This window comes from Peromyscus leucopus, chromosome X (assembly GCF_004664715.2).
Source record: "Peromyscus leucopus breed LL Stock chromosome X, UCI_PerLeu_2.1, whole genome shotgun sequence".
NCBI lineage: Eukaryota > Metazoa > Chordata > Mammalia > Rodentia > Cricetidae > Peromyscus > Peromyscus leucopus.
The window spans coordinates 118,723,981-118,751,194 of record NC_051083.1 but is presented as its reverse complement, the minus strand read 5'-3'; the positions used below and the strand labels follow the sequence as shown (position 1 = coordinate 118,751,194).

At 42.0% G+C, this 27,214-nt stretch overlaps 1 protein-coding gene across 1 annotated transcript; it reads right to left on the bottom strand.

Annotated features, from left to right (window-relative positions):
- Positions 1–660: 660 nt before the first annotated feature.
- On the bottom strand, positions 661–22,964 carry Znf449 (zinc finger protein 449). The gene is given in 6 exon segments (XM_028862384.2): positions 661–3,445; positions 3,448–3,615; positions 3,778–3,891; positions 18,946–19,150; positions 20,849–21,294; positions 22,899–22,964. Coding segments are annotated over 5 exon segments (1,554 nt in total). The 5' UTR covers positions 21,203–21,294; positions 22,899–22,964; the 3' UTR covers positions 661–2,732.
- Positions 22,965–27,214: the final 4,250 nt, after the last annotated feature.

Below are 27,214 nucleotides of genomic sequence, written 5' to 3'. Positions count from 1 at the left end.
CTCCTGGGCTAAAAGGGGAATCATGATGAAAACTATAACAATTTGATAATCAAGAAAATTATATATAAAAATTATAGAATGTGAGCAAAGCCATACTTAAGAGAAAATCCACAATCTCAAATGTTTTATTATTACATAAAAAAGAAAGTACAATATGTTTGATATTTATTAATGCTGATACTGTATAGGACCTGAACAAAATATATTTTATTTAGTCTTCATAGTAATTACGAGGTGAGTCCTGTTTATTACCCTTTATGATAGGAGGTAGGTCCTGTATGTGCCCCAATTAGGCACATGCATGCAATGTACTAACACTATAACCTGTTTCCAAGAACTGCTTCACATGTTTCTGTATCTAATGCCATGAATGGTTATTAATGGTTATTATTGTATACAGGGCACGGAAGTAACAAAGGGTGAATACAGGATGTTTTCCACCCTGTACAAATCTGCTCAGGATAGAGATGAGGGAAGAGACATAATTCATATTATGACTGCCACTAATCTGGCCAGCGAACCACAGCACTAGGGTGCAGTCAGAAAAGTGATTCCAACTTGGGATGGGCATAGAGAAGTGTATTGGGGTGCTTGTTGCCCCTGCTTAGGGAAGTAGCTCTAAGTTGTTCAAATGATTATTTAATTCAAGAGAATCAAAAAGAGCATATATACATTTCCACTTTATTAAAATAGTGTATAAATACAGAGCAGTTGGGCACATCCATTCTAAGGCACTGTTCTGGTTTGAATGCAATTCCACAAGAGAGAAAGAGAAGCCATTACATTCTGTATTTTTAATCTCTACATTCAGACTCCTCCTATGTTACTGGGGTCTAATTTTAATCCCAGAATTATTAGCAGCATCATACAGGGACCTGGATGCCAAGAATTAAAGACACATCCTGGCTCTGGCACTTTATATGATTTGGCACTTAATGACAAGCTCTCTTGTATTGTTCTCCATTTGTTTCCCAACTCTTGTTTAACTAGAGATATTTGAAACTCTTTATGAGCCTTACACATGAATTATGTTTTGTTACTAGCTTCCATTAAGACTAGAACAGGACAAGTTAGGCACATAATACATACCCGCCAAATACTTCTATGTTACTTCAAAGAACTTGAATGCAATGAAGAGAGCCACTTTCCTTAGTTCTACTTTAAAGATGACTGTGTATCTTCACGAAGGGAATATAATTGAATGTCCCATTGCTTGTGTCTAATAACAAGGACTAAGCTCAAGGAGTATTTTCACATATCAACAGCTTTCATTGACTTCCTCCCTTACTATGAGATTGAGTTGTTACTATGATTACATGAGAACATTTATATAAGTAGCAATTCTGTATGTATATGTATGTGTGTGTGTGTGATTATAAGTAAAATTCAAAAAGGTTAAGAATCACTAGGTAATTCATAACTTATGTGAATTAGTGACCTTCACCTCTTAAAATGATGTGTATGTAAGTATAATTAAAATTCAGAGGCTGCAAATCACTAAGTAACCCACAAATTATGTGAATTAGTGATCTTAATGTCCTTGAATGATGTGTGTATAATACAAAAGATGTATATTTTCAAATCATTTTTTCATAAAATTCTTGAAACTGGAAATAACTAGGTTTAGAGCTACAGGACCACACTGATAGCTAACAGACATACTGGTTTAAGGCAGTGGGTCCCAAGGGATACTTGCAGAGTATCACTGCAAGTTATTACTATGTGGACAAGAAAAAGGTTCTGGGGTCAAGGAAGTTTGGAAAGCACTGCGCTACAAGAGGCGCCTTAGCCTCCTTTCCTAAACTAGGACCCTTCCAAGAGTCTCATATGCTCATGAGCATAATGAATCTAGGAAGGACACACAGCTAGAAGCAATTCCAAAAATTTTTGCAGAACATCTTGCAGAACAAAGTATACTACGACACATACTTAGAAAACACTGAATTAGAGAATGGATACAATTTCAAAAGCACTGAAATAAACATGAGAGAATACCAATGACTGAAAATCCACGGATACTTGTTCTTCAGTCCATCTAAATAAAGTTAGATTCTACTTGTACAACTTCAACTGCAAGTTATTTCTGCTAGAGCTAGCAGACAGTTAGAAGCATAGTACTCCACTGTAACCACCATACTCACAGACGGCCAACTAAGCAGGGCAGCGAACGTCACAAAAGTCCAAACACAACATCACGACTCTAAGCATAAAACTGTAAATGGAAACAAGCCTGTTCCTTAGGCCAATGACATCCTCTTTCTCCTAATCCTCCTGAAACGTTTTTATTGTTTGTCAAAATTCACTGCCTCATTTCTTGCCACATGAAGCATGTCTATCTAAATGGCTGCTTTCACATAGTCGCCTTTAATAATTATAGGGGAGAACAAGTGTGGTAGTGTAGAGCAGACACTGTTAATGCTCCATTATATTGGTCCTATGCTCCATTATATTGGTCCTACCTATAAACGACTGCCACCGTTTATATGCTTTGTGCTTATGCTTATCATATGGTTGCCTTGGAACCAATAATTTCCATTGCAATTAAACAACAGAAAAAGACAGAAGGTATTAAATTCAGAAAAACTGTTAAGGATAGGTAGACACTCTAGAACTCCTATACCTTGAAAGATGGTTTTTAAAAATAGCACCCCTCAAAGCTGTACTTCTAAGACAGCCAGCTACTGCAGGCTCCCATGTTAACCTGTCATAGGACCTGCTCCCCTTAACAGTTCTTAAAGAAGTCCTCTGAAGTGTGTGACCTGGTGCATGATAAGGCCTGCTCTCTGCCTGAAGCTTTTAGAACAATGAGTACACTTGTATGGCTTTTCCCCTGTGTGGATTCTTAAATGAATTACAAGGCTTGGTCTCTGTCTAAAGCTTTTCCCACAATAACTACATTTAAAAGGTCTCTCTTCTGTGTGTGTTCTCTGGTGCAAAGTAAGTGCTGTCAGGCGACTGAAACTTTTCCCACAATTATGACATCTATGAGGTTTTTCACCTGTATGAGTTTTCAGATGTCTTTTAAGACTTGATCCATGACAAAAGCTTTTTCCACACTCAAGACATTTATATGTTTCTTCTTCAGAATGGGTTCTCTGGTGCCCAATCAGGTGTGAGCGCCGAGTGAATCGCTTTTTACACACACTACATTCATAGGGCCTCTCTCCTGTGTGGAGTCGCTGATGTCTATAGAGGTCAGAGCTACGCAGGAACCTTTTTCCGCATTCAGGGCATTTGTGAGGTTCCTCTCCTGAATGAATTCTCTGGTGCCCAGTAAGTTGTGACTTCCGAGCAAAACATTTGCCACACTGAGGACAGCGGTGAGGTTTCTCTCCAGGACTCTTTTTCTTTGGAGGCTTCGGGTTGAGAGGTTCTTCCAAGTTGGAGCTCTCAGGTGTTTCTCCTAGAATGGGGTTCTGAGGATCTACAAGTTTTGTTAAATCGTCTGTAACTCCTCTGGGGGTGGCTCCCACTGATTTTCTAACTGTACATAGTCCTTTTGCAGAATGGGACCATGGAGAGCATTCCCTTCTAAAGTCACAACAAATGGGTACATATTTTCCATTTTTTTCTCTTTTGAAGTATCTTCTTCATTTTCTATTCCCATCTCAAAACCTGAGAAGAAATAGAAACTGAAGGTTTCATTGTGTTCGGCAAAAGGAAAAAGTGAAGGAAAGTCAATAGTGAACGTAGAAATGCCTAGACACACTCCAAGTTCTTTACCCTGATTACTGCTGATTCCCTTCTTCCTGAGACTGTAAAGGAACCATTACTTACCAATCTTGGAATCAAGCAATTGTTTCATTTCTTTGGGATCCTCTAATTCTTTTACCCATGGCTCTTCTCTATGATCCAGGGGGAAGTTCATGTCAAGCTTTGGCAACTGATAACCTGGTCATAGAAGCAAAAAGGGAGAAGCATGACAGTGTGGTTCATCAAAGGTTTTTCTGGAATATAGGCTGAGTGCATGGATACATGGTGTCTTAATACCCATTTTCTCCCCAATTACTGTTCCTTCATCTGGAGCCACTTGTAAGAGTCTTTTTAAAGATAAGAACAAAATAACAATTGAGAAGGCCATTCTTTTGTGCTTTCAGGTGAATGAATCATGCTCTAAAAGCAATGTATTATGTTAGTTCTGTATTTATTTTGATAATACATTTATTTATGCTAGAGCTAAAATATGGAGTAAATCTTTATAAAATGTTGGTATAGTGAAAACTGGGAATTACTGCTTTTGAGTGCTTAAAGAAGAGCAGTCTAAACATACGTGTCAGAGAAGAGCAGTCTAAACATACGTGTCAGAGAAGAGCAGTCTAAACATGCATGTCAGAGAAGAGCAGTCTAAACATACGTGTCAGAGAAGAGCAGTCTAAACATACGTGTCAGAGAAGAGCAGTCTAAACATACGTGTCAGAGAAGAGCAGTCTAAACATACGTGTCAGTTCAGAGAGGAGCAGTCTAAACATGCATGTCAAGAGAAGAGCAGTCTAAAACATGCATGTCAGAGAGAAGAGCAGTCTAAACATACGTGTCAGAGAAGAGCAGTCTAAACATACGTGTCAGAGAAGAGCAGTCTAAACATACGTGTCAGAGAAGAGCAGTCTAAACATACGTGTCAGAGAAGAGCAGTCTAAACATACGTGTCAGAGAGGAGCAGTCTAAAACATACGTGTCAGAGAAGAGCAGTCTAAACATGCGTGTCAGAGAAGAGCAGTCTAAACATGCGTGTCAGAGAAGAGCAGTCTAAACATACGTGTCAGAGAAGAGCAGTCTAAACATGCATGTCAGAGAAGAGCAGTCTAAACATACGTGTCAGAGAAGAGCAGTCTAAACATGCGTGTCAGAGAAGAGCAGTCTAAACATACGTGTCAGAGAAGAGCAGTCTAAACATGCATGTCAGAGAAGAGCAGTCTAAACATACGTGTCAGAGAAGAGCAGTCTAAACATACGTGTCAGAGAAGAGCAGTCTAAACATGCGTGTCAGAGAAGAGCAGTCTAAACATACGTGTCAGAGAGGAGCAGTCTAAACATGCATGTCAGAGAAGAGCAGTCTAAACATGCATGTCAGAGAAGAGCAGTCTAAACATACGTGTCAGAGAAGAGCAGTCTAAACATGCATGTCAGAGAAGAGCAGTCTAAACATACGTGTCAGAGAAGAGCAGTCTAAACATGCGTGTCAGAGAAGAGCAGTCTAAACATGCGTGTCAGAGAAGAGCAGTCTAAACATACGTGTCAGAGAAGAGCAGTCTAAACATGCATGTCAGAGAAGAGCAGTCTAAACATACGTGTCAGAGAAGAGCAGTCTAAACATGCATGTCAGAGAAGAGCAGTCTAAACATGCGTGTCAGAGAAGAGCAGTCTAAACATACGTGTCAGAGAGGAGCAGTCTAAACATGCGTGTCAGAGAAGAGCAGTCTAAACATACGTGTCAGAGAAGAGCAGTCTAAACATACGTGTCAGAGAAGAGCAGTCTAAACATGCATGTCAGAGAAGAGCAGTCTAAACATACGTGTCAGAGAAGAGCAGTCTAAACATGCATGTCAGAGAAGAGCAGTCTAAACATACGTGTCAGAGAAGAGCAGTCTAAAACATGCATGTCAGAGAAGAGCAGTCTAAACATGCGTGTCAGAGAAGAGCAGTCTAAACATACGTGTCAGAGAAGAGCAGTCTAAACATGCGTGTCAGAGAAGAGCAGTCTAAACATACGTGTCAGAGAGGAGCAGTCTAAACATGCGTGTCAGAGAGGAGCAGTCTAAACATGCGTGTCAGAGAGGAGCAGTCTAAACATGCGTGTCAGAGAAGAGCAGTCTAAACATACGTGTCAGAGAAGAGCAGTCTAAACATACGTGTCAGAGAAGAGCAGTCTAAACATGCATGTCAGAGAAGAGCAGTCTAAACATGCGTGTCAGAGAAGAGCAGTCTAAACATACGTGTCAGAGAAGAGCAGTCTAAACATGCGTGTCAGAGAAGAGCAGTCTAAACATACGTGTCAGAGAAGAGCAGTCTAAACATGCGTGTCAGAGAGGAGCAGTCTAAACATGCGTGTCAGAGAGGAGCAGTCTAAACATGCGTGTCAGAGAAGAGCAGTCTAAACATACGTGTCAGAGAAGAGCAGTCTAAACATACGTGTCAGAGAAGAGCAGTCTAAACATGCATGTCAGAGAAGAGCAGTCTAAACATACGTGTCAAAGAACAGTGGTCTAAACACACACGTCAGAGAAGAGTGGTGTAAACTTAGGTGTTAGGAAATTGTTTACTGGAATAAGTTCACTTGATACCTTCACAGAAACATTTCCATTTTATTGAACTGAATTGGAAGCAGCGAAAAGTAGTTGTAATGTGTCAGCAGGAGTCTAGAAAGGGCATTTAAAAAACGAATAACCCAAATGAACTGCTACGTAGTGTTCCTGTCGAACATCTTAAGTACTACTTGCTCTCCCGCCACATTCAGCCTTCACTGGCACCCTATTTTTCCTGCCTCTTTTTCTTCCTCCTCACTGCTGACCACATTTACTGCTCTACAGTAACATCTGCTATGGAAATGATCTAACAATAGTAGGAAACAAGCTAACAAATGGGCTGATGGTTAAGTGTTAGAACTATTAAAATGGCACACACAAGTAAATACTAATCCAAAGGAAAGTTTGTATTTTAGATTATGACATGAGAAATGGATAGAAATTACTTGTTTGTTTTATCAAGAAAAGACCATATGTTTCAATTTTAAGACTAAGAAATGAATGAGAGAACTCAAATGGATTTCTGTGCTGGGTATGATGGTGCATGCTATAATTCTAGGCTGAGATAGAAGAATTGCAAGTTCCAGGCCAACCTTGGCTACAACGTGTGACTCTGCCTCAAAAAGAAGAAAAATATACTTCAAAATTCACTATTTGGTTTTTGTTTGGATTTCAAAGTTGGGATGAGAAGAGGGGACCATATGGGATGGATAAAAATGCTGAGGGTCACAGCTTGAAGGAAAGCTGCTGTGAGAAAATAAGGGCACAAACTAAAACTTGGAAGAGATTACAAGCTGATATATAAACTACTGATTCAGAAAACACTCCAAGATGGCAGATTATACCCACCTAACAACTGCCCAGTTCTCCTGGGGACAGGATTGAAACAGCCAGAGAGGAGCTAACTAGCCTTGGAGGCAGCTGGTGTTAGCGGTAAAAAGACAGCGAAATGAGAAAACGCAGATCCTTCTGGAGAGCAGAACGGAGGACAAGAAAGAAAGAGCACCCCACACATGGTAATAGCACAGCGGAGAGCACAGGCCGGAACAAAGGAAGGAGAGACTCAGAGAATGCAATCTTCACCAGCATGCAAAAGTACAGCCTGGACATGCAGCATGGAATTCGCATAGCACCCCGGCACTGGCGGAAGTTTTCCCTACTTCCCACCATATAATGGTGTATATTAAGAAAGCCATCTTAAGGTCTTATCTGAACTACTTCAGGATTCAAAGATACCTACATTTTTGTTTAATCTCCAGAAACCCACAGTAAAACCCACAAACTTATCTAGAAAGTGTTGGACTAGCCAGCCAATCATCTGGCTACTGGAAAAGAGTTAACCAAACCCACTGAAATTCGCTCTATGCTATGTCCTTTCTCACTACTCGGAAAATATAGCACTGGAAATCTTAACCAGAGTAACAAGGCAAGAGAAAGAAATAAAAGTGAAACAAACAGAAAAGGATGAAGCCAGATTATCCCTATTTGCAGATACATTCTTATATTTAAGACCCTAAAGATACAAGAATGTAAGACCTGATACAATTTCAGCAAACTGGCAAGATACAAAACAACAGAGAAGATCCAGTAGCTTTTTAAAAATAAAACAGTACTGACCTTGAGAATGAAATCAGAAAACCAATGTCATCTAATATACCATCAAAAATTACTAGGAATAGGGGCTGGAGCAATGGCTTAAGCAGTACTCTGCACTTAACATCAGAAGAAGGCATCAGCCATTTGTAACAGCAGTTCTGGGGGACCTGATGCCTTCTTCTGGCCTCTGCAGGCACTTGTATTCTTGTACCCCAATGCACACACAACTAAAAATAAATTTCTTTTTTGCTTTTTTTTTTTGAGACAGGGTTTCTCTGTGTAGTTTTGTAGACCAGGCTGGCCTCGAACTCTGGCTCTGTCTCCTCAGTGCTGGCATTAAACGCATGTGTGGAGATGGCTTAGCCATTAAAGACTAGGCTCACAACCAAAATAAAATATTTTTAAGTACCTAGGAATAAACCTAATCAATAAAGCAAAATTCCTCTATAATGAACAGTACAAAACATGTATGAAAGAAATTGAGGAATATACTAGAAGATTGAGAAAATTCCCATGCTCATAAATTAGCAGAATTAAAGTTGTAAAATTGGCACTGTTACCCAAAGTGGTCTGCTGGTTAAGTGCAATCTTCAAAATTCAAATTACATTCTTCACTGAACTAGAAATCAACCCTAAAGTTCATATAGAAGCACAGAAGGTACAAACAGTGAAAGCAATCCTGAATAATAAAAAGAAGAATGCTGGAGCTTTCATAACACCTGCCACCAACAGAACCATAGCGACAAAGCCGCCTAAGATATATCTTGGAGGAAAAAAAATAGTCTCTTCAACAAATGGTACCTGGAAAACAGAATATCCACACATAAATGCTACTTCTTCATTTTGTTAGTTTTTCGAGACAGGGTTTCTCTGTGTAGCAGCTCTGGCTGTCCTGGAACTTGCTCTGTAGACCAGGCTGGCCTCGAATTCACAGAGATCCACCTACCTCTGCCTCCCAAGTGCTAGGATTAAAGGCATGCACTACCACCACCCAGCTTACACACATAAATAATTAAGACTTTATTCCTATCTCTAATCCTATTAAAATTAATTTAAAGTGGATCAAAGAAGCCAGGCAATGGTGTCATATGCATTTAATCACAGGATTCCAGGATAGCTAGGACTACACAAAGAAACACTGTCTTGCCGGGGCAGTGGTGGCGCACGCCTTTAATCCCAGCACTCGGGAGGCAGAGCCAGGCGGATCTCTGTGAGTTCGAGGCCAGCCTGGGCTACCAAGTGAGTTCCAGGAAAGGCACAAAGCTACACAGAGAAACCCTGTCTCGAAAAACCAAAAAAAAAAAAAAAAAAAAAAAAAAAAAAAAAAAAAAAAAAAAAACAAAGAAAAAAGAAAGAAACACTGTCTCAACAAAAAGAAAGAAAAGATGGAAGACCTTAATGTTAGATCTGATACTTTTAAACTACTAGAAGAAAACATGGTAAACATGTCCTGGTACAGTTATCAGTAAACCTTTCTGAAAAGAACTCCAATATCTTGGAAAATAATAGTAAGAATTGGTCAGTGGTACCCTATTGATTCCCAGCACCCACATGGCAGCTCACAACTGTCTGTAACTTCAGTTCTAGGAGATCCGACACCCTCACACAGACATACAGGCAGGCAAAACACTAATGCACATAAAATAAAATAAATAAATTATTAAAAAAAGAATCTTCAGTGCTGGGCGTTGGTAGCGCACGCCTTTAATCCCAGCACTCGGGAGGCAGAGCCAGGCAGATCTCTGTGAGTTCAAGGCCAACCTGGGCTACCAAGTGAGTTCCAGGAAAGGCACAAAGCTACACAGAGAAACCCTGTCTCGAAAAACCAAAAAAAAAAAAAAAAGAATCTTCAGATGACAAATTGGCTGTTATTTGTTGGCACATTTCTCCACCTTAAAAGTAAGGTCTTTCGAGAGGGGAGGGAAGGGGAGGGGTGGGGGAGAAAAAAAAAAGTAAGGTCTTTCCACAGTTAACCAGCAGAACTGGGCCCCAGGCCAGAAGATGCTGACGCCAGAGGGAGGTCACAAAGTTTGGCATTACAATCTGCTCCATAAGGCAGAAGCCTGGATTTACTTTGGTTGCTGTTATCAACCTTAGGCAAGAAACATGAGTTCTAGGAACCTTACTATGCTTCCTTTAGACTCCACAGTCTCATGTGAGGTAAGAAAGTGAGTATGTGAAATGTGGGGGATGATATCTGTGCCACCATCGCATCACCTCCTTGGATGAGCTCTAACAGTCTGGTGAAAAAAACCTTGTGAACAGTAATGGAAACAATTAACAGGGTAGTGAAATAGCTTAGAGAATGTGGAAAAATAAATCTTTGCTATTCATCTGCAAGGGTTACTATCCAGCATATGTAGAAAGAACGAAAGAAAGAAAGAAGAAAAGAAAGAAAGAAAGAACAAAAGAGCCAAAGAATAAGTAATGCAATCAGTAAATGGACAAGTGAACTGAACAGATACTTTCAAAAGTATGACCAAGCAAGGGTGGTGGCTCATGACTGTAATTGCAGCACCTGGGAGTCTGAGACAGGAAGACTGCCATCTGTTAGAAGCCAATATGTACTACATAGTGAGTTCCAGTCAGCCTGGACTACATTCTACATTCCAGTGTGTGCATATTTCTGGTCAAATGCATAGCTTATATTTTTTAAGGAAATGACATTTTAGATAATATACTGTAATAACTTTAACTCAAATGTGTAGCTGTTATATAACAGTTTCTGCTATAATTGGCCATTTCATTCTGCAGGGAAGCCTTTAAGACAGAAGGCAAACAACTCAAGACAGCTCTAGGAAGTCCCTGAAACTGACCAGATTCACTAGGCGCCTTCTTCCCAGGAGTAAACAAGCCAAGCTACAAAGATGATTCTCAGACAAGCCAAGTTGCAAAGAAGACTTTGAGAGGAGACCAGCTGCCGGGAAGAAGCAGAAGCCAGCAGAGCTGCCTGGAAGAGGTTTAGACCAGCTGAGGCGCCAGGGAAGGACACTCTCCAGCCTGTTGAGCTGTTGGCAGACTGTGCAGTGTGCTCCAGGCTCCCAGCTTTGTGAGCTGTTACCTGTGCTTGGGTGGACTTTGGTGATGCAGCTTTGAGACTTTTCTGCTCCTGTAAGTAACCCCTATAATAATCATTGGATCACCAAATTGCACTTTATGGTATCTGTAGTTTAGTCTGTCATGGGCTCCCTGTCTGAGGTGAGTAGATATGTGTGTAGCACCTCCCCCAAAAAAGTCTTGTCACACAACAAAGTCATTATTGCTATTTAATTCTTTGTTAAATTAATGACTGGGTAATTTTGCTGATTTCTTCCCCCTTGTAAGCTAAGTATTATAAAGCAGTTAATCTGACAGAACTTCTTCATGGTCACGCTAAAATAACAGGTATTTCTGTAGGGCAGCAGAGGAAATACTAAAAAAAAAAAAAAAGACCCATCAATTACAAGTGAACTATTTAGGTAGAGATTCAATCTGATTAGATTCAAGTTAGTAGAGGGGCCAGTCTAAGGGCTCAGCAGGCAAAGGCTCCTGCTGCCAAGCTTGCTGACTTAAATTCAGTTCCTGGAATACATGTGGTAGACCCAGGAATTTATACACACACACACACACACACACACACACACACACACACACACACACACACATAAGTAAATGAATGTAATAAAAGTTTAAAGTTACTAGCAATTTACTAAGACATAAAACTCCAAATTAGTTAGAGATTTAATGATACCAATTTAGTTTGAGATGAAACTGAGTTCTCATTAGGAGCCAGGGAGGCTGAAATGCAGTGGGGTGACAGAGTTAAAGTGTTAGAGAAAAATGGAAACTGTTAACTAAGAATCCTACGTTCGAGCTTCATAGATGGCTCAGAGGTTAAGAGCACTGGCTGCTCTTCCAGAGGACCCGGGTTCAATTCCCAGCACCTACAACTGTCTGTAATCCTAGTTCCAGGGGATCTGACACCCTCACACAGACAGAAACGTAGACAAACTATCAATGCACAGAAAACAGAATTCGTTGCTAGCTGACTTGCCTGAAAACAGTTATGTAATATTGAAAATACTAAGTGTAGTCCTGGGTCTGAAAGTGAGCGACTCTGAGATAATAACTTGAAGCTACATGAAAAATAGCACAAATGAAAGTAGCATATAATTATAAATCAAAAGGTCTGCTTCTTTTGCCTCAAAAACATTTAAGAAAACAAGTCCTATGTCATGTAGAAAGGCAATATATATGTCAATAACAGCACAGATGAGGCAGGCGAGAGAAGAATCTGTACATGGTTAAGACATGACTAGAGTTGCCTGCTCAAATCTACCTAAAGGAATGAAGAAAACCATAAATGATAAATAATGTTAAAAAACAAAAGCTGTAATGTATTTGCTTTCCTTTATCCCTTTTGTTTCTTTTAAAATCCTTAAAACTATGTGTAGTAATAATTATAGCAGTGTATTATGGGGCTTCTACCAGGGTTGATATAATAATATGATTATAATACAGAAGTGAAGAATACAGACCTATATAGGGCTAATGTTTCTGTATTTTAATGACATTGTCAATATAACTCTGAACTGATGATAAGTTAGAGCATTAATTGTAAACTGTAATCATCTACTTAAGAATTAACTTAGAAATTGTGAAAATTCATTAAAGCAAGTAAAATGCTACACTATAAATACTCATTTAACAGAAAAGAAAGTAGTGTGGGAGAGAAGAGCAAAAGAGTTCTGAGACATATAGAAGACGAAGTAAATGGCACATATAATTCTAACTATATCCGAATCAGGCTAAATCTGAGTGGACTAAACAGTTCAATGGAAAGAAAGTCAAGTTCAGACTAGAGTTTTGTGGTCCTATTTGTTTGGTTTTCATTTGCTTTTTGAAACAGGGTCTCACTATGTAGACCTGGCTGGCCTAGAACTTTCTCTGTAGACTAGGCTGGCCTTTAACTCACAGAGATTCGCCTGCCTCTGCCTCCAAGATGGAAAAGGGTATATTGTATAAATATTATTCATAAGACAGCTAGACAACTCAGATATTAAAACCAAAAGTTGCTATTTATAAAGGGTCTCATTTTATAGTGAGTAAAAGAACAATTTATTAATAAGATATATCCAAAAATATTGCTATTCAAATTAATAAAACCACTCAAAGTAGGAACGGAAAGATTATCTCCTCAACTTGATCTATGCTATCTATGAAAGACCCACAGATAATATCAAAGTAATGATGAAAGAGCAAATAAAATTCTCCTGAGACATGGAATAAGACAAGAGTGCACTTTCACTACCTCTATTTAATACTGCTCTAAAGGGAAACTACACAATCAAAAGATAACTATTACCGTTCATAGGTGACATAATTATATATATATGAAACCCTGAAGAGTCTATCATGATAAACAAGGTAAGTATGTTTGTAGGCTACATGGTCAATACACAAAAATCAACAGTATTTTAATATATACTTTCAAAGGACAATCCAAAATGTACTGAATAAGATAATTCCATTCATGATAACATTAATAAGACTAAAATAATTTAAGAACAAATTTAATAAGCTCAGTGTAAAATTTATACTTTGAAAACTATAAAACACTGTTGAAAACACCTGAGAAAGTCCAAGTAAATAGAAACACATTTCAGGTTCAGGCATCACAAAATGCAGTATCATTAATATAGCAGTACTCTCCAACCTGTCTTCAGACTTAACACAATCTTCCGTAGTGAGCCAACTGACTCTAAAACTTAGTAAAAACAACAATAATCAACGCAATGTAAATGTGGTCCTTTCTTAAGAATAGATGGCCAACAATATCAGTCCATAAGGACTGATAGGAAAGTTCCAAGGACATTCAATGCAAAACGAACAGGCTTTTCACTTTTAGGCTTTCCATGAGAGCACATGGTGACATCTAGATAATTACACACAAGTAAATGGTGCCCACCCTCACTATTAAATCATTGCTGAAAATGGATCCAATTTTTAGATGCAAGAAAAAAATGGGTAAATGGCTGTTTTAAAATAAGCCCTTGAATTATTTTACAGTCTTTCCTTCATCAAGCGAGAGTTTCTCTTTCCCCTTTAAGTGTGGGTTGGGTCTGTGACTTTGTTCTAATGAGAATATTGCAGAAGTGATAGTGTGTGACTGGGTTACCAACAACGTCGTGGCACATGTATTGCTTTCTTTTCGATCAGCTGCTATGAGAAGAGCCTGCTGCCTGTCCTGAGGACATGCATATGGAGAAGTCCCCTTCCCTTAGCAAGGAAGCGAGGGTTCTGCTAGCTTGCAGAGACTGAGCCAGAAAAAACACTGTAAACTTGCTGGAAATTCCTGGCTCATAGAAATGTGTGTGTGTGTGTGTGTGTGTGTGTGTGTGTGTGTGTGGTTTTAAAGCACCCCCTCTTTTCACTTTCTCCTTTAAGCTGCTGAACTTCAGAGGTGATTTCTAATTGTGGAATATGGTGCAAAAGAAATGATATAGTGGAGTGTGATATAGGGGATAAAAAATTGGAGGTTAAGAAAGGTACTTCAATAATATTCTCATCCAATGTTCAGTGAATCATTTTACTAAGCTCCACTTAGCAAAGATCATGTCACAAAGGCTGTTCTTGGAGGTGTCATTACTATACTGGGCATTAGATATGACTTATATTAGCATTTACTATAACAGGAAATTCTGAAGAAGTTCAAGTTACAATAACCTTCTCAGCTAGGGAGATGGCTCATCAGGTAAGACTGTTTCCCACAAGTATGAAGATCTAAGTTTGACACTAGGAGCTCACATGGTAGGAGAAAATTGACTCCCGCAAATTCTCTTCTGATATTCACACATGAATGTACATGAACACATACACACATACAAAAATAAATAAATACAAATTAAAAAATCTTCTCAGGCTAGAGAGATGGCTCAGCGGTTAAGAGCATGCACAGCTTTTGCAGAGGACCTGGGTTCAGTTCCCAGCGCCCACCTGAGGGGTCTACAACCATCTGTAACTCCAGCTTCAGGGAAAACAATACCCTCCTTCGGCATCCATGAGAACCTGCACTCACATGCACATATTCACACACAAACTCAATACACATATTTAAAAAAAAATTAATCCGGGTGGTGGTGGCGGCGGTGGTGTGCACGCCTTTAATCCCAACACTTGGGAGTCAGAGGCAGGTGAATCTCTGTGAGTTCGAGGCCAGCCTGGTCTACAGAGTGAGTTCCAGGACAGCCAGAGCTGCTACACAGAGAAACCCTGTCTCAAAAAACAAAACAAAATAAAACAAAAGAAAAAAGAATCTTCTGATGTTTACAGATGACATGTATTTACATTTTACTTTAAATGTTCATCTCTCTTATCATTCAGCACACCAAAAGGGTGTGTTCTTTGACATCTTGCATGTACTCAAAGTGAAATCTCATTAACTGAGTCGAAAAATCCAGAGCTTAGGCACATGTGTTCTAGTTCTGAGGCACTAAATTTGGACTCCACATTTTCTAAGTTCGAATTTATATAATACAGTTTAAGCTTTCAGGCCTAGCATCCCCTTACCCTTTTTCTTTCTGATTGAAGAAAGTCTACAATCTCCCAAAGTTCTAGGGTGTCAGGCATAAAGTTAAGTGAGGGAACTGTTTTTTCATTTTGTTGGTTTTTTGAGAGAGGGTTTCATTGTGTAGTTTTGGTGCTTGTCCTGGAGCTCACTCTGTAGACCAGGCTGGCCTTGAACTCACAGAGATCCGCCTGGCTCTGCCTCCCGAGTGCTGGTGGGAACTGTTTATTTTTTTTTTAATATTTAGTTTATGTGTATGTGTGTACACCTGAGTGTATGAATGTGTACCACGTGTGTGCAAGAACCTGTGGAGGCTAGAAGAGAGTGCTGGATCCCATGGAACTAGAGTTTCACAGAGGTGTGAGCCACTACGTGGGTGCTGGGAATCAAACCTGGGTTTTCTGCAAGAGCAGTAAGTGATTAAGCACTCAGCCATCTCTCCAGCCCCAAATGAAGGGATTTTTTTCTCTTTATCTTTTGGTTTCTTGAGACAGGGTTTCTCTGTGTAACAGTCCTGACTGTCCTAGACCTCAATTTATAGACCAGGCTGGCCTTGAACTCAGAGCGATCCACCTGCCTCTGCCTCTCAAGTTCTGGGAGTGAAGGCGTGCGCCACCGCTGCTGCCACCCGGCAATGAGGGAATTCTTAAAGCTTTTGTCTTTGTTAGATCTATTTGCAGTTTCCATTTAAGTTCTTTTCTTAATTTTGCAATTAGAAAATGTGGTAGTAGTTAAATCACTATAATTAAATGACTAATCTGCATATACATATTACATATATCCTCCCAAACTTCAGTTTTTACTGACAGGGGATATGGTCCAGACTTTCAGATAAACTCAATGGATTTCGTGTATGACTTTTACATTTCCCCCCATTAACCATTATCTTATGATTTTTCACTCAATCTCCAATATGATATCATGCAAAATATTGAAATGCTTTCATTTTTTAAAAAAATAAAACTTTAAGTAACTTTTAAATAAATAATGTGACAATAAGTTTTGCATCATTTTACATCATTTTAAATAGGATAATTTCTTCCAATTTTTACTTTTTACTTGATTCATTATTATGTCTCTTTTTAAAAATACACTGAATGGCTGGGCAGTGGTGGCGCACGCCTTTAATCCCAGCACTCGGGAGGCAGAGCCAGGCGGATCTCTGTGAGTTCGAGGCCAGCCTGGACTACCAAGTGAGCTCCAGGAAAGGCGCAAAGCTACGCAGAGAAACCCTGTCTCAAAAAACCAAAAAAAAAAAAAAAAAAAAAAAAAAAAAAAATACACTGAATGTCTGAATGTCAATGTGCTTTAGAAAGTATGAAAATGAATATGAATAGTAAGATTAATACTACTGCTCTATGATTATGTACCTGCAATATTGAGATAAGAAAGAATTCACATGCAAAAACAGAATGAATATACAGATTTATAATTGAGTAGGATGGCTAAGTCCTAAAATTAATTGTGAACATACATGAAAAAAAATGGAAACTGCTGGGTTTTCTTTATTTTGGTTTTTTTGAGACAGGGTTTTTCTGTGTAGCTCTGGCTGTCCTGGAACTCACTCTGTAGACCAGGCTGACCTCGAACTCAGGGATCTGCCTGCTTCTGCCTCCTGAGTGCTGGGATTAAAGGTGTACACCGCCGCCGCCGCCGCCACCACCACCCAGCTAAATTTAAACTTCTTAACAGAATCTGAAATGAAGGCAATATGAACACTATAATATAAATGATAATATTATATAGTACTGCTTCAACCAGTATGTTTAACTATGGACTTTAGGGTGTTTTGTTTTTTTCTTTCTTACCATCATTTAAAAATATTCTGGCATGGTGTGGTCATGCCTTAAGCTTATCTTGACCTATGAAAAACCAGTTTTCCTCTGAGTTCTCTATGCCAGTGAGTGAGACTGCCATTTATCCAGGTCGTGGGCCAGAGACCTAGGCGGCATCGTTCACCTTTCTTGTTCATTACCCAATAACCAGTCAGTCAATGACAAGCCCTATGTTTCACATACACTAAATATTTGTGGAATTGCCTTTTCCTCTCCATGATTACCACCTTGGCTGGTCTGCTTCTGTCGGCCCCTCCCGGTGCAAATGCAGATGTTCTTTCTGCCCCAGAGCCTCTGCAGGCGGTGCTTCTTCTACTGGTACTCCTCCTCCCCATCTCCATCTGCACTGCCTGCTCAGCAAGCCCATTCTGGTTCCTTTCCATAGGTGCTTCCCCTAAGCCCCTCCTCCCGGAGTCAGTCCGCTTAGCTGGTGGTAAGGTGACTCTCCTATGTGCTTCATTATCACCCTATGCCCTCTAGGATTGCTTCCATCACATCATACATGGAATGTGTCCACGGACCACCAGACTTGGAGCTCCAGGATGGCTAAGGCTGCTTTTCTGCTGTGTGTACCAATGAATCCCCAGTGTCTAGCCTGGCTCTTCACAGGTGCTCCTGATGTTGGCTGAATTAATATGAAACTGTAAAAAGGAATTCCACGCCTTAGCTTTTGCTAGTTATTCATGCATCAGGTAGTTCTATTTTGTAACTTGGGTTGTTCTCACTGATTTCCACTTTGCTGTTTTCTTTTGTTGTCTCAGTATCATAGTTTAGTCCAAGTGATATCCACAGTTTAGTCCATGTTCAAGGATTCCAGCCACACTTGAGCTAAATCTTTCATGGGAGTAAGGGAAGAAATGGGGCAGAGAACGTGGACAATGGTGTGAAAGAACTCCAAAGGGAAGGGAAACACAAGGCCATGCAGGCTGCATGGCCCGGCTGCCTTTGTCTACTGGACCTGGCTCCTTTAGGACTCACCCTGTTATGCCAGAGCCGGTGGGCTTCAAACATTAGTGTGTATAGCACTTCTCTGGATTAGGCTCATGCAGGAGGTCTAGAAACACTATCCTAGTTTGGAATTTTATGAAATTGACATTTTTTTAGTTTGTTTTTCGAGACAGGGTTTCCCTGTGTAGCCCTGACTGTCCTGGAACTCACTCTGTAGAACAGGCTGATCTCAAACTCACGAGATCTGCCTGTCTCTGCCTCCTGAGTGCTGGGAATAAAGGCATGCACCACCACAGCCCGGAGAAATTGACATTTTTTTTCGCCTCTTATGAATGACTGCATTCTTTTACAGACCTGAAGAGAGAATGTTGCAAAGTACTCTACTCCAATGGGCTTTCTAGACCCTAAAAGCAACCGGCCCTTTGGATCTCACCTTGTAGGCTCAAAATTTGTTGGACAACTGTCCTCACCAGAGGATCTGAACTTCCACAAGAGGTTTTCCCAAATAGCATTCATTCTTGGTGAAAAGCCCCTTGGGCAAGGCCATCACTATAGCCAGCTCCCAAGGACATTCTAGCCAATGTGCCTCACTCCCTATTGTTCCTAGGAAGGTGGTGTTCCTAGAAAGAGATTCCCTCCTCCTGTTCTCAGCCCTCCACTTCTTTATGTCAGTGGTCCAGGGCTATTGGGGGATTCCTATTTCTAACTCAAACTGAAACCTCCAAGTTCTTTAGCTGTCAAACAGAAACCCAGAACTCAAATAAAAGCCTTGCCTTACCCGGGTCCAGAAAGGATTGGCATTCAGCATCAGCACTGTAGTTTAGGTCCTGTGGCCCTGCTTGTGTGATCCAGGCCTCTGGCACCGGGGGCTCCTGGACAGGTTCCATGACTTGGAGTGCAGGTGCCTCCAGGTGCAAGCTGGGTGGCATGGGCACTGTTCCAACTGGTGCCAGTTCTTCCAAGAGCATGTCATCCATATCAATCTGAGAGAGAGGCCAACAACATCACTCCAAAGTCTAGACTCCACTGGAAGTAAAGCCATTTTACCTCTTTCTAAGTCAGCCATTCCTCACCAACCGTATCATGAGCCACACATGTAGCTTTAAAGTCTCCAGGAGTTCCAGGAGGCAATGGATTAAAAACACCAACCAACCAACCAACCAACCAACCAACCAACCAACTAAACAAACAAAAACAGGAGAGTTGACTGAACCAGGATGTGCTTATTACAACATATACAAAGTACCAGGATTTCAATAGTAATCAACACAAATAATTACTAGTGAGTTATTCCACCTGCTCCTTTCTTCATACAAAGTCTCTGTGGGGAGTGTGCATTTCACACTCACAGCTGATCCAGCTACACTGTAAGTGCATTTGAGTGATCAAGTGCCAGGAGTGGTTTGCAACTCCTAACATGTGCAACGGATGCCCAGACCTCCCAAAGAAGAAATCTTCTATTTTCACGCAAACCAGGAAGCTGTGGAAAGTAAGGGAAACTACTCCCCGCTGCTATCCTAGGGATGCTGGGACCTCGGGGACTTCCTAAGCAAGCCACGACTTGCAGTGAAGCCAACTGCTCTAGGAACCCCAGTCCCAAGCCCCAGAGCTTTCGAGTGTCAGGTAGAAGCGCCTGCTATTTTCTTCTGAGAGGAGTGCCCTGTGTTCAGCTTGCCCTGTGCACTTACACCTTCCCTGAACGGAAGTCACGAGAGGTGGTTCTGAACACAAGGCAATTTGCGGGTAGGAGTTGCTACTGGAATTCAATGGGCCAGATATGGGCACATCACTTACAAGGCAGAGCTCTTCCTACACTCTCCCAAACTTGGGACTCCTTCTTCAAACCTTCATGTAGGTGAAAAGAACGTAGCAAGAACCACATCCTACTGATAAGGTAGAAACCAAAGAACTTTTGTGTATTATTTTTAGCACTTTTGCACAAACCAGAGAAAACCACAGCATTTATTGCCCTTTACGGAGAAATTTTTTGGCCCCTTTGTAAAATCCCATCACCAGGGACAACACTACTCAGAGCGCTGGAACCTTGGTCAGATTCCTGACTGTCCCATCACAGTAATTGAAAGCAGAGGCGCTGGCATAGGACCACTTCCTGATGTCTTCCCATGCACTGAAGAACACATACACTGGAGAAATACCTAGTAGTTGACACTAAGCTAGGTTGCCTCTCTTTGCATTCTCTATACTCTACTTGACTCAGTGTCAGCCAGATCATTCTGGAAAGAAACAAACAGTAAACAGTTTAGAATGTGTGGCACACATTTACCCTATCCTCTCCTCCTTCTGGTTTGAAAAGAAATTCATTAACAAAGTAAAAACCGCCAGACACTTAGAAGTCACAATCAATCATACCATGGCAGGAGCTGGCTAGCAAGCCATAGAGGAAAGTATTGGTAACTGTAATTGGTGTTTCTAGCTAAGCTAGGCTGTCTGCAAATTTCATTTAATAATAGTAACTGGGGCATTCCCATATGTGTGTCCTAAAGAGATCCAGTGGAGAACCTCACACACATATGCTGATTCCAGCCGAAGAGAACACTGCAAAGTCTCGAGAGAAGTCTTGGGGCTGTGGAATCAGAGTCAAAATGATGGATACAGACCCGATGGCCTGGGTAACTCTTTTTGTTTCCTTAAGAACAGAGACTCCACATTTTGTTTCTCACCTGTGGTTCTGGTATCTCAAGCTCTCTCTGTAAGTCTTCAATGAGTGACACAACTCTTTCTCTATTGTCTGGGCAGTGTTCCCGCACCCAGGTCTCTATTTCTGTGGGCAGAATAGTTAGGAATTGCTCTAGCACAAGCAGTTCCAGGATTTGTTCCTTAGAACGCATCTTTGGCTTCAGCCACTGACAGCAAAGCTCCCAGAGTTTGTTGAAGGCTTCATGAGGCCCAGCTGCTTCTGTGTACTGGAACTGCCTGAAACGTTGTCGGAAGACTTCACAGTCAGTGTCATACTCCTGCAGCACAGAGCCCTGATTCAAGGAGGCCTGGATTGCACAACCCAGGGCCACAGCCATCACCTCTTCTAGAATGTTACAGTTTATCTGGGGTCTACGTCTCAGATTGCAGGTTTTTCCTCTCTGTAATAATCTGGGGGAGCCACCTACAGCTGAAGACAGGAAAAGATGAAAAGGAGAAAAAGCAATGGTTACAAGATGGTATACTCACTGTCTGTACTTAGCTTTGCTTTCTCCCACAAAGGCTTAAAAGAGCACTTCACAGTCTTTCAGGCGGTTTTGCGACTCAGATAAAAGCTGGGGACTCACTTCCCAGAACAACATTTATAGACACAATCAACTGTACATACATTTCAAACATTTACAAAGAGCTCACCCACATATCCTCTAGAAATAGAAAATTCAACTTACTTTCTCAGCTATGCCAGGTAAATTTAAGGTGCTCAGTAAATAGCATTAGTCAAAGCACCTCTCTAATATCTTATAGTGACAAAGGTAACTCTGCCTTTTTATAAGCTCCCACTGATCTGCTGGCTTTTAATCCTATCCCTAGTCTACTATCAAGTCTTTTTTTTCCCTATATGGATATTTCAAAAGAAACATAGGAGGGATAATGCAACATTTCCAAAATAACTAAAAGTGTCAAGATATTTTTACTGCAGTCTGTGAGGTCATGGGGTTGGTCATATACATGCCTCATCAGGGCTCAGGATCTGCATATGCAGATATACTACGGATCTCCACTCTCTCTGCCTTTGCTGTCGCAGTTCCGCATATACCTGTGTTATTTAAGATTTTTAAAGAGATTCAAGAAAAAATAGTCCTGATTCTCTTCCCATTCAGTCAACTGAACCAAACTGACTTTGTATCACCCGTTACCGTGACAGTAACCTATACTTCTGTGCCAGGATTTAGGCATAATTTGCTGTGTAAATCTCGCACCCAAATGTCCCTGTCTGCAACATGGACATGGTGATAGCATCAACTTCATAAAAATATCCTTCAAGGACCAAATGGCACAGAACGTGAATAGCAGCGTGCCTGGCACAAGGTAAGGATTCATGTGAAATTTATTGCTGGTCAAGACTCCTTCCTAGGAAGCTTCTAGTTTCCTGAGCCCAAGCATGTAACCGTTGCTGGAGAACATCCAAGGATCTGCAGTCTTTTGGCTGTGGACCCTCTGCTAATCTTCTCCAGCCTCACAGCTGGCCAGCCTTCCCCTGGCTGACCCAAAACCTTCCACCACGTCTACCAGGGAAGTGACCCTCTAGGTTTTCTTTCCTGGGCCCTACCTAGTGAAAACTTCATTAAGAAACAGTGTTTTTTTTTTCCCTCTCAAACCTCCCCTCAGTGAATCCACGCTCACAGGCCTACCCATAAAGCGATGTAAGAAAAGAGGGCACTTAGGGAAACAGCAAGCATGACATGTCCCCCCAAAATCTAAAAGCTGGTTTTAAAATCCGATGCCAGTGTTAGGGATGGGGTCCCCCCAAGCTTCTAGATGACGATGTCCGACCACCCAGATGGGCACTCCCAGTCCTGGAGGACTCCCAGCAAGGCCTGGCCGGGTCGTAGGGAGCGGCGGCGGGGTCCCTGAACGAATAGGGGCCCGCCGTTCCTCGTTGCTCCTGGGACCTGGCGCCCAGGGCACATACGAAATTTGCCAGTTTGTGTGGCCCCAGCCTGCGAAAAGAGCCCCGCTACCCGCGCCCGCGCCCCAGGGACAGCCACGCCCTCTGGCCGCTCCGGGACTCACCGCCTCTGCGCCCACGGCTCTCCCAAGCTCACCGGCAACTGCTCAGGGCGCAGGCGCGGAGCAGCGTTGAGTACTACATCTCCCGGCAGGCTCCACGCTGCCCGCTCTTATAGCCCACAAAGATGCTGACGTGGGAATGGCTGGGACTCTCCCAGTCTTCCACCTAGCTTCAAGCTGCTTTGGAAGAGCGCCTATTTCCGGTCTTATAGCTTCTTGGTCCTAGGGGAGTGGGTGGGACGAGCCCCGAGTCTTGAGTTAAGTAAGGACATCTTCCCAACAGCTTTAAAGTAATCAGTGCAGGTGGGGGAGCAACTTTGTTTAAAACAGCCTTGACCCGCTCAGAGTCTCAAGCCTCAAGGGGGAGGTTCTTGGGAAAGCATTTTTAAAATTCAGATTTCTGGACACCCTGAAGCCCTGGAGAGCTAAAGAGCTTGTAGCTTAAGGATTCGCATTTTAATAAGATTTTCTGGGATGCTGATTCTGATCTGTCTTGTCTGTGTGTCACAGTGGCCTTGCGCATGCTTCTTAGTTTTTTCTTTTGAAGACTTGGAGCTTCCATCTAGCGAAACCCTCCGATTCCTCTCCACCTTCAACAGCCACCAGTGGTCTCTGGAGTTTTAGGATTAGCCCACTGGCACTACTTCAAATCCTCCAATTGGTCCCCTGCTGTTCCCACCCCTGGAAACAAACTTTTTCAGGGTTGGCCCAATGGCCACTAGATACAATGGTGTTAACTGGAAAACCGTCCTTCTATTGGGACCGAGCTGGGGCTATTGGTCTGCGGATGCCAGATTTTCAGTGCTAGGGCGTTTTTTTCTGCCTGAGAATCTGTATCTAGACCTGAGTGGGCCCAAAATAGCGAGGCAAAAGCTTCCTGTTCTTGTGCCTCCTTGAGGATCTGTGGGGAAGCGCGACAGACACGTGAGGAGTGGGGTTGTTGGCAAGCACTGAAGACAGCTCCACCCAAGCCACAGTTGTTCTCATTAGCTGAGGGCTGGAGCCCCTGACTCCAGAGTCCTGCGAAGCCACCATTAATTACTCTCTTGACAGCAAGGGTAGCTGATCTCGATCAAGGCGGTATGGGAGCCTGATGATTCTTTTGGTCTGAGAGCCAGATGGAAAGGGTGATAGCAAAACTGCAATTGTGCGTGGAGGCACAACCTGTCCCTGCTGGACCCAATATACACCCCTAGAGGCTGCCTGCCTATGCTTTTGAGAATTGTTTCCAAGAGGCTTTTTATTTTTATTTTTTCCAAAAAACCCTTAGGCATTTCCTGGAGCACTTACGTGGGTTAATTGAGCCTAAGATGTGCACCAAGGAGCAGGGCTTGGGGACATTGATGCCAGAGCAGTTAGTTCCTGATCATCCTGTTCTAGGAAATTCACGCCAAAGCGCAGGTGCTGCACTCAAAGAGCTGTGAAGAAGTTACAACTTTTTTTTAATGTGTGGTTTGTTTAGAGAGCTCTTGGAAGGCTTGGTGAATAGGTTAAGAGGGAAGATTTCTCTGCTTCGTAGTTGACCCCAAGGCCTGAGACAGTTCTCTTTGTTGTCTCGCTTCTGCACTCATGTTTTTTGTTTGTTTGGGTTTTTGTTTCTTCTGGGAATTGGTGCTGGGAATTGAACCTAGGACCTCATGCATTCTAAGTAAGCACTCTACCACTGAGCTACATTCCCAGCCCTTTTCTTTCTTTTAAAAAAATATTCTTTGAAAATTTCATACCCTTATATACAGTGTATTTATATCACATTATCCATTTCCTTTTTTTTTTTCATTTTAAACATATTCTTTGGAAATTTAACTTCATGCACCCCAATCCCGCTCGCCTCCCAGTCCCTCCATATCTGCCCCTTACCTCTGCAGTATGCCCTCCCAAATTAATTCAAAATACAACAAAATAAACAACAAAAAAACCCGCCTTGCTCCTCCATCTTTCCAGCACCTCTTCATGCATCCTAGTGGCATCGGGAGCTGGGGTGTGTCACACAGTAGACCCCTTTGGTCCAATCAGCCCCACCCTCCAGTGATCATTGCAATGAGACATTGGTCTGGTTCAAGGCCTCTGGTACACTATCATCACTGGACTCTCACCGAAACTCCTCTCTGATAGCCTGTTGTTGCCCTGAGTCATGGAGAACCTGCGATTATCATTCTGCAAGACCAGTCCCTGTTGGAACGACAGCAGGCCATAGATGGGGCAGCTAGTAGGGTGGGGCAATCCAAGGCCCAGGATGTGGATCTGGATGGTAGCTGAGCTGGTTGGTTTTTGCCACTGGGACCACCCTGTGGGGCAAGGGAAAGAGCCAGCTCTCCTAGGCCCATGCCATCTTGGATGTGGCCAGCTCTCCCAAACCTGTGGTAGGGGTGGGGCCATCTCTCCCACAGGGGTAGGGGGAGGCAGTGCCAGCTCTCCTGCTGCAATGTCCAGCGAGGGGCAAGGCCAGCTATCCCGGGACCAGTGAGGGACAGGGCTGGTTCAGCATTGCCCTTGGATTTCAACATGCATGGTTCCTATGACCTCTGTGGTAATAAATACAAGCCATGAACATCAGCCCAGACCCTGGCTGCTGTTAGGCTAGGGACCCAGACATGGTCCACGGCAGCAGCCTGGGCCCAGCCCCATGTGGCTGCACAGGCCACTTGGATTGGCATGGCCCCCATGGCAGTGAGGTCCTTGAATACCAACATGGCCACAGGTTCCATCTACTATTTTTAATTAACATATACTAACTGTACAAAGTAAAGATTGTCTTATGACATTTTCATGTATGCATGTCATATACTGTGGTCATAGTCACTCCCATCCCTAATAATCTCCCTTTTACATTCATGTTCTTTTTCTTTTTCCTTAGATACCATATATGAGAATAGCTTATTTTACTTGTTATGATCTCCAGTTCTATCAATTTTCCTGAAAATGTCTGAATTCCATTTTCTATCTTTTTGTTTCTTTTGCTTTTTAGAAGATCTTCTTGTCTTGACCTCCCACATTGTAGAATTACAAGTGTGCACCATAACATCTAGTTAATTTCATTCTTTTTTTTTTTTTTTTGGTTTTTCAAGACAGGGTTTCTCTTTGTAGCTTTGCGCCTTTTCTGGGACTCACTTGGTAGCCCAGGCTGGCCTCGAACTCACAGAGATCTGCCTGGCTCTGCCTCCCGAGTGCTGGGATTAAAGGCGTGCGCCACCACTGCCTGGCTAATTTCATTCTTAATGGTTGACTAAAATATCCCTGTATGTATATATCACTTTTTTAAATCCACTCATCCATTGTCAATTCAGATTTTCTGGCTTACTCTAAGAAGACTGTGATGCTTTCTAGCTTAGTCTGGAACATTCCTCCCCAAACCCCAAGTCTAGTAAATAAGTGTGGTATTGCTTTTGGCTTCCATAGGAAGGCAGAGTTACTTCAATAAAAATATCAGCTATGTCCTTAGATCAAAGGTGCTTTCAAATTTTGCCTATTGCCAACTATCTGCGTGATGTTAGCACAAGGCACCATTTCTCTGAGCCTCACTTTCTTGACAGGTAAAACTAAAGTGATGAAATACTCAAAATCTTCTGGGGTTGTTTGGATGGGTGGCAAAGTGTACATTTTGATCACTCTGCTGGCACAGTTAATGCTTAAACTATCAGTTACTAAAGTCAGGGTTGGCCAAGAAGAATAAATTATGAACTTGAAAAAAATCATTTACAGTGAGGCTTTGAGGTCAATCTACCTGAAAGGACCAAGCAGATACCATAACAGGCTGCTCAGTCTTCTCTCAGAGATCAGGCCTCAATTTCAGTTTCCTGAGACTGAGCAAGCAGTTTCTGGGAGGGCCATGATCAAAAGACAGAGTCCTTGCAGTAGCTCCCTTTCTACACGTACTCTGACTGCTCAAGGTTCAGCCAGATGTTTACTGTCTGGGACCCCTCACCAACTTAGAGCTACGTGCATGGGGTCACTGTGAAAGCTTGGGCCACTGAGTCAGCCCTCACAGTGACTATATGCTAGGCCAGCCAGCCTCCACAGCAGCTCAAGGACAAAGCCTGGGACTTGTTCAGGCCTGCCCCCGAATGGATAACTGTACCTCCCCGACAACTAGCCTTAGCCAATTAAAAGTTACTAACATGACTGCCACTCACATAAACCAATCCTGAGTCTGTTCCTATAAGTCTGTAGACCCTAAGCCCCCTTGCTTTAAAAACCCTGCCCCATTGCTACTCGGGGTCTCTCCTGCTCTGCTGCTGCGTCAGACAGACAGAGGATCTCAAGTTAACTCATAACAATACAAAGACTCTTGGCTTTTGCATCAGATTAGGTCTCTTGTTGAT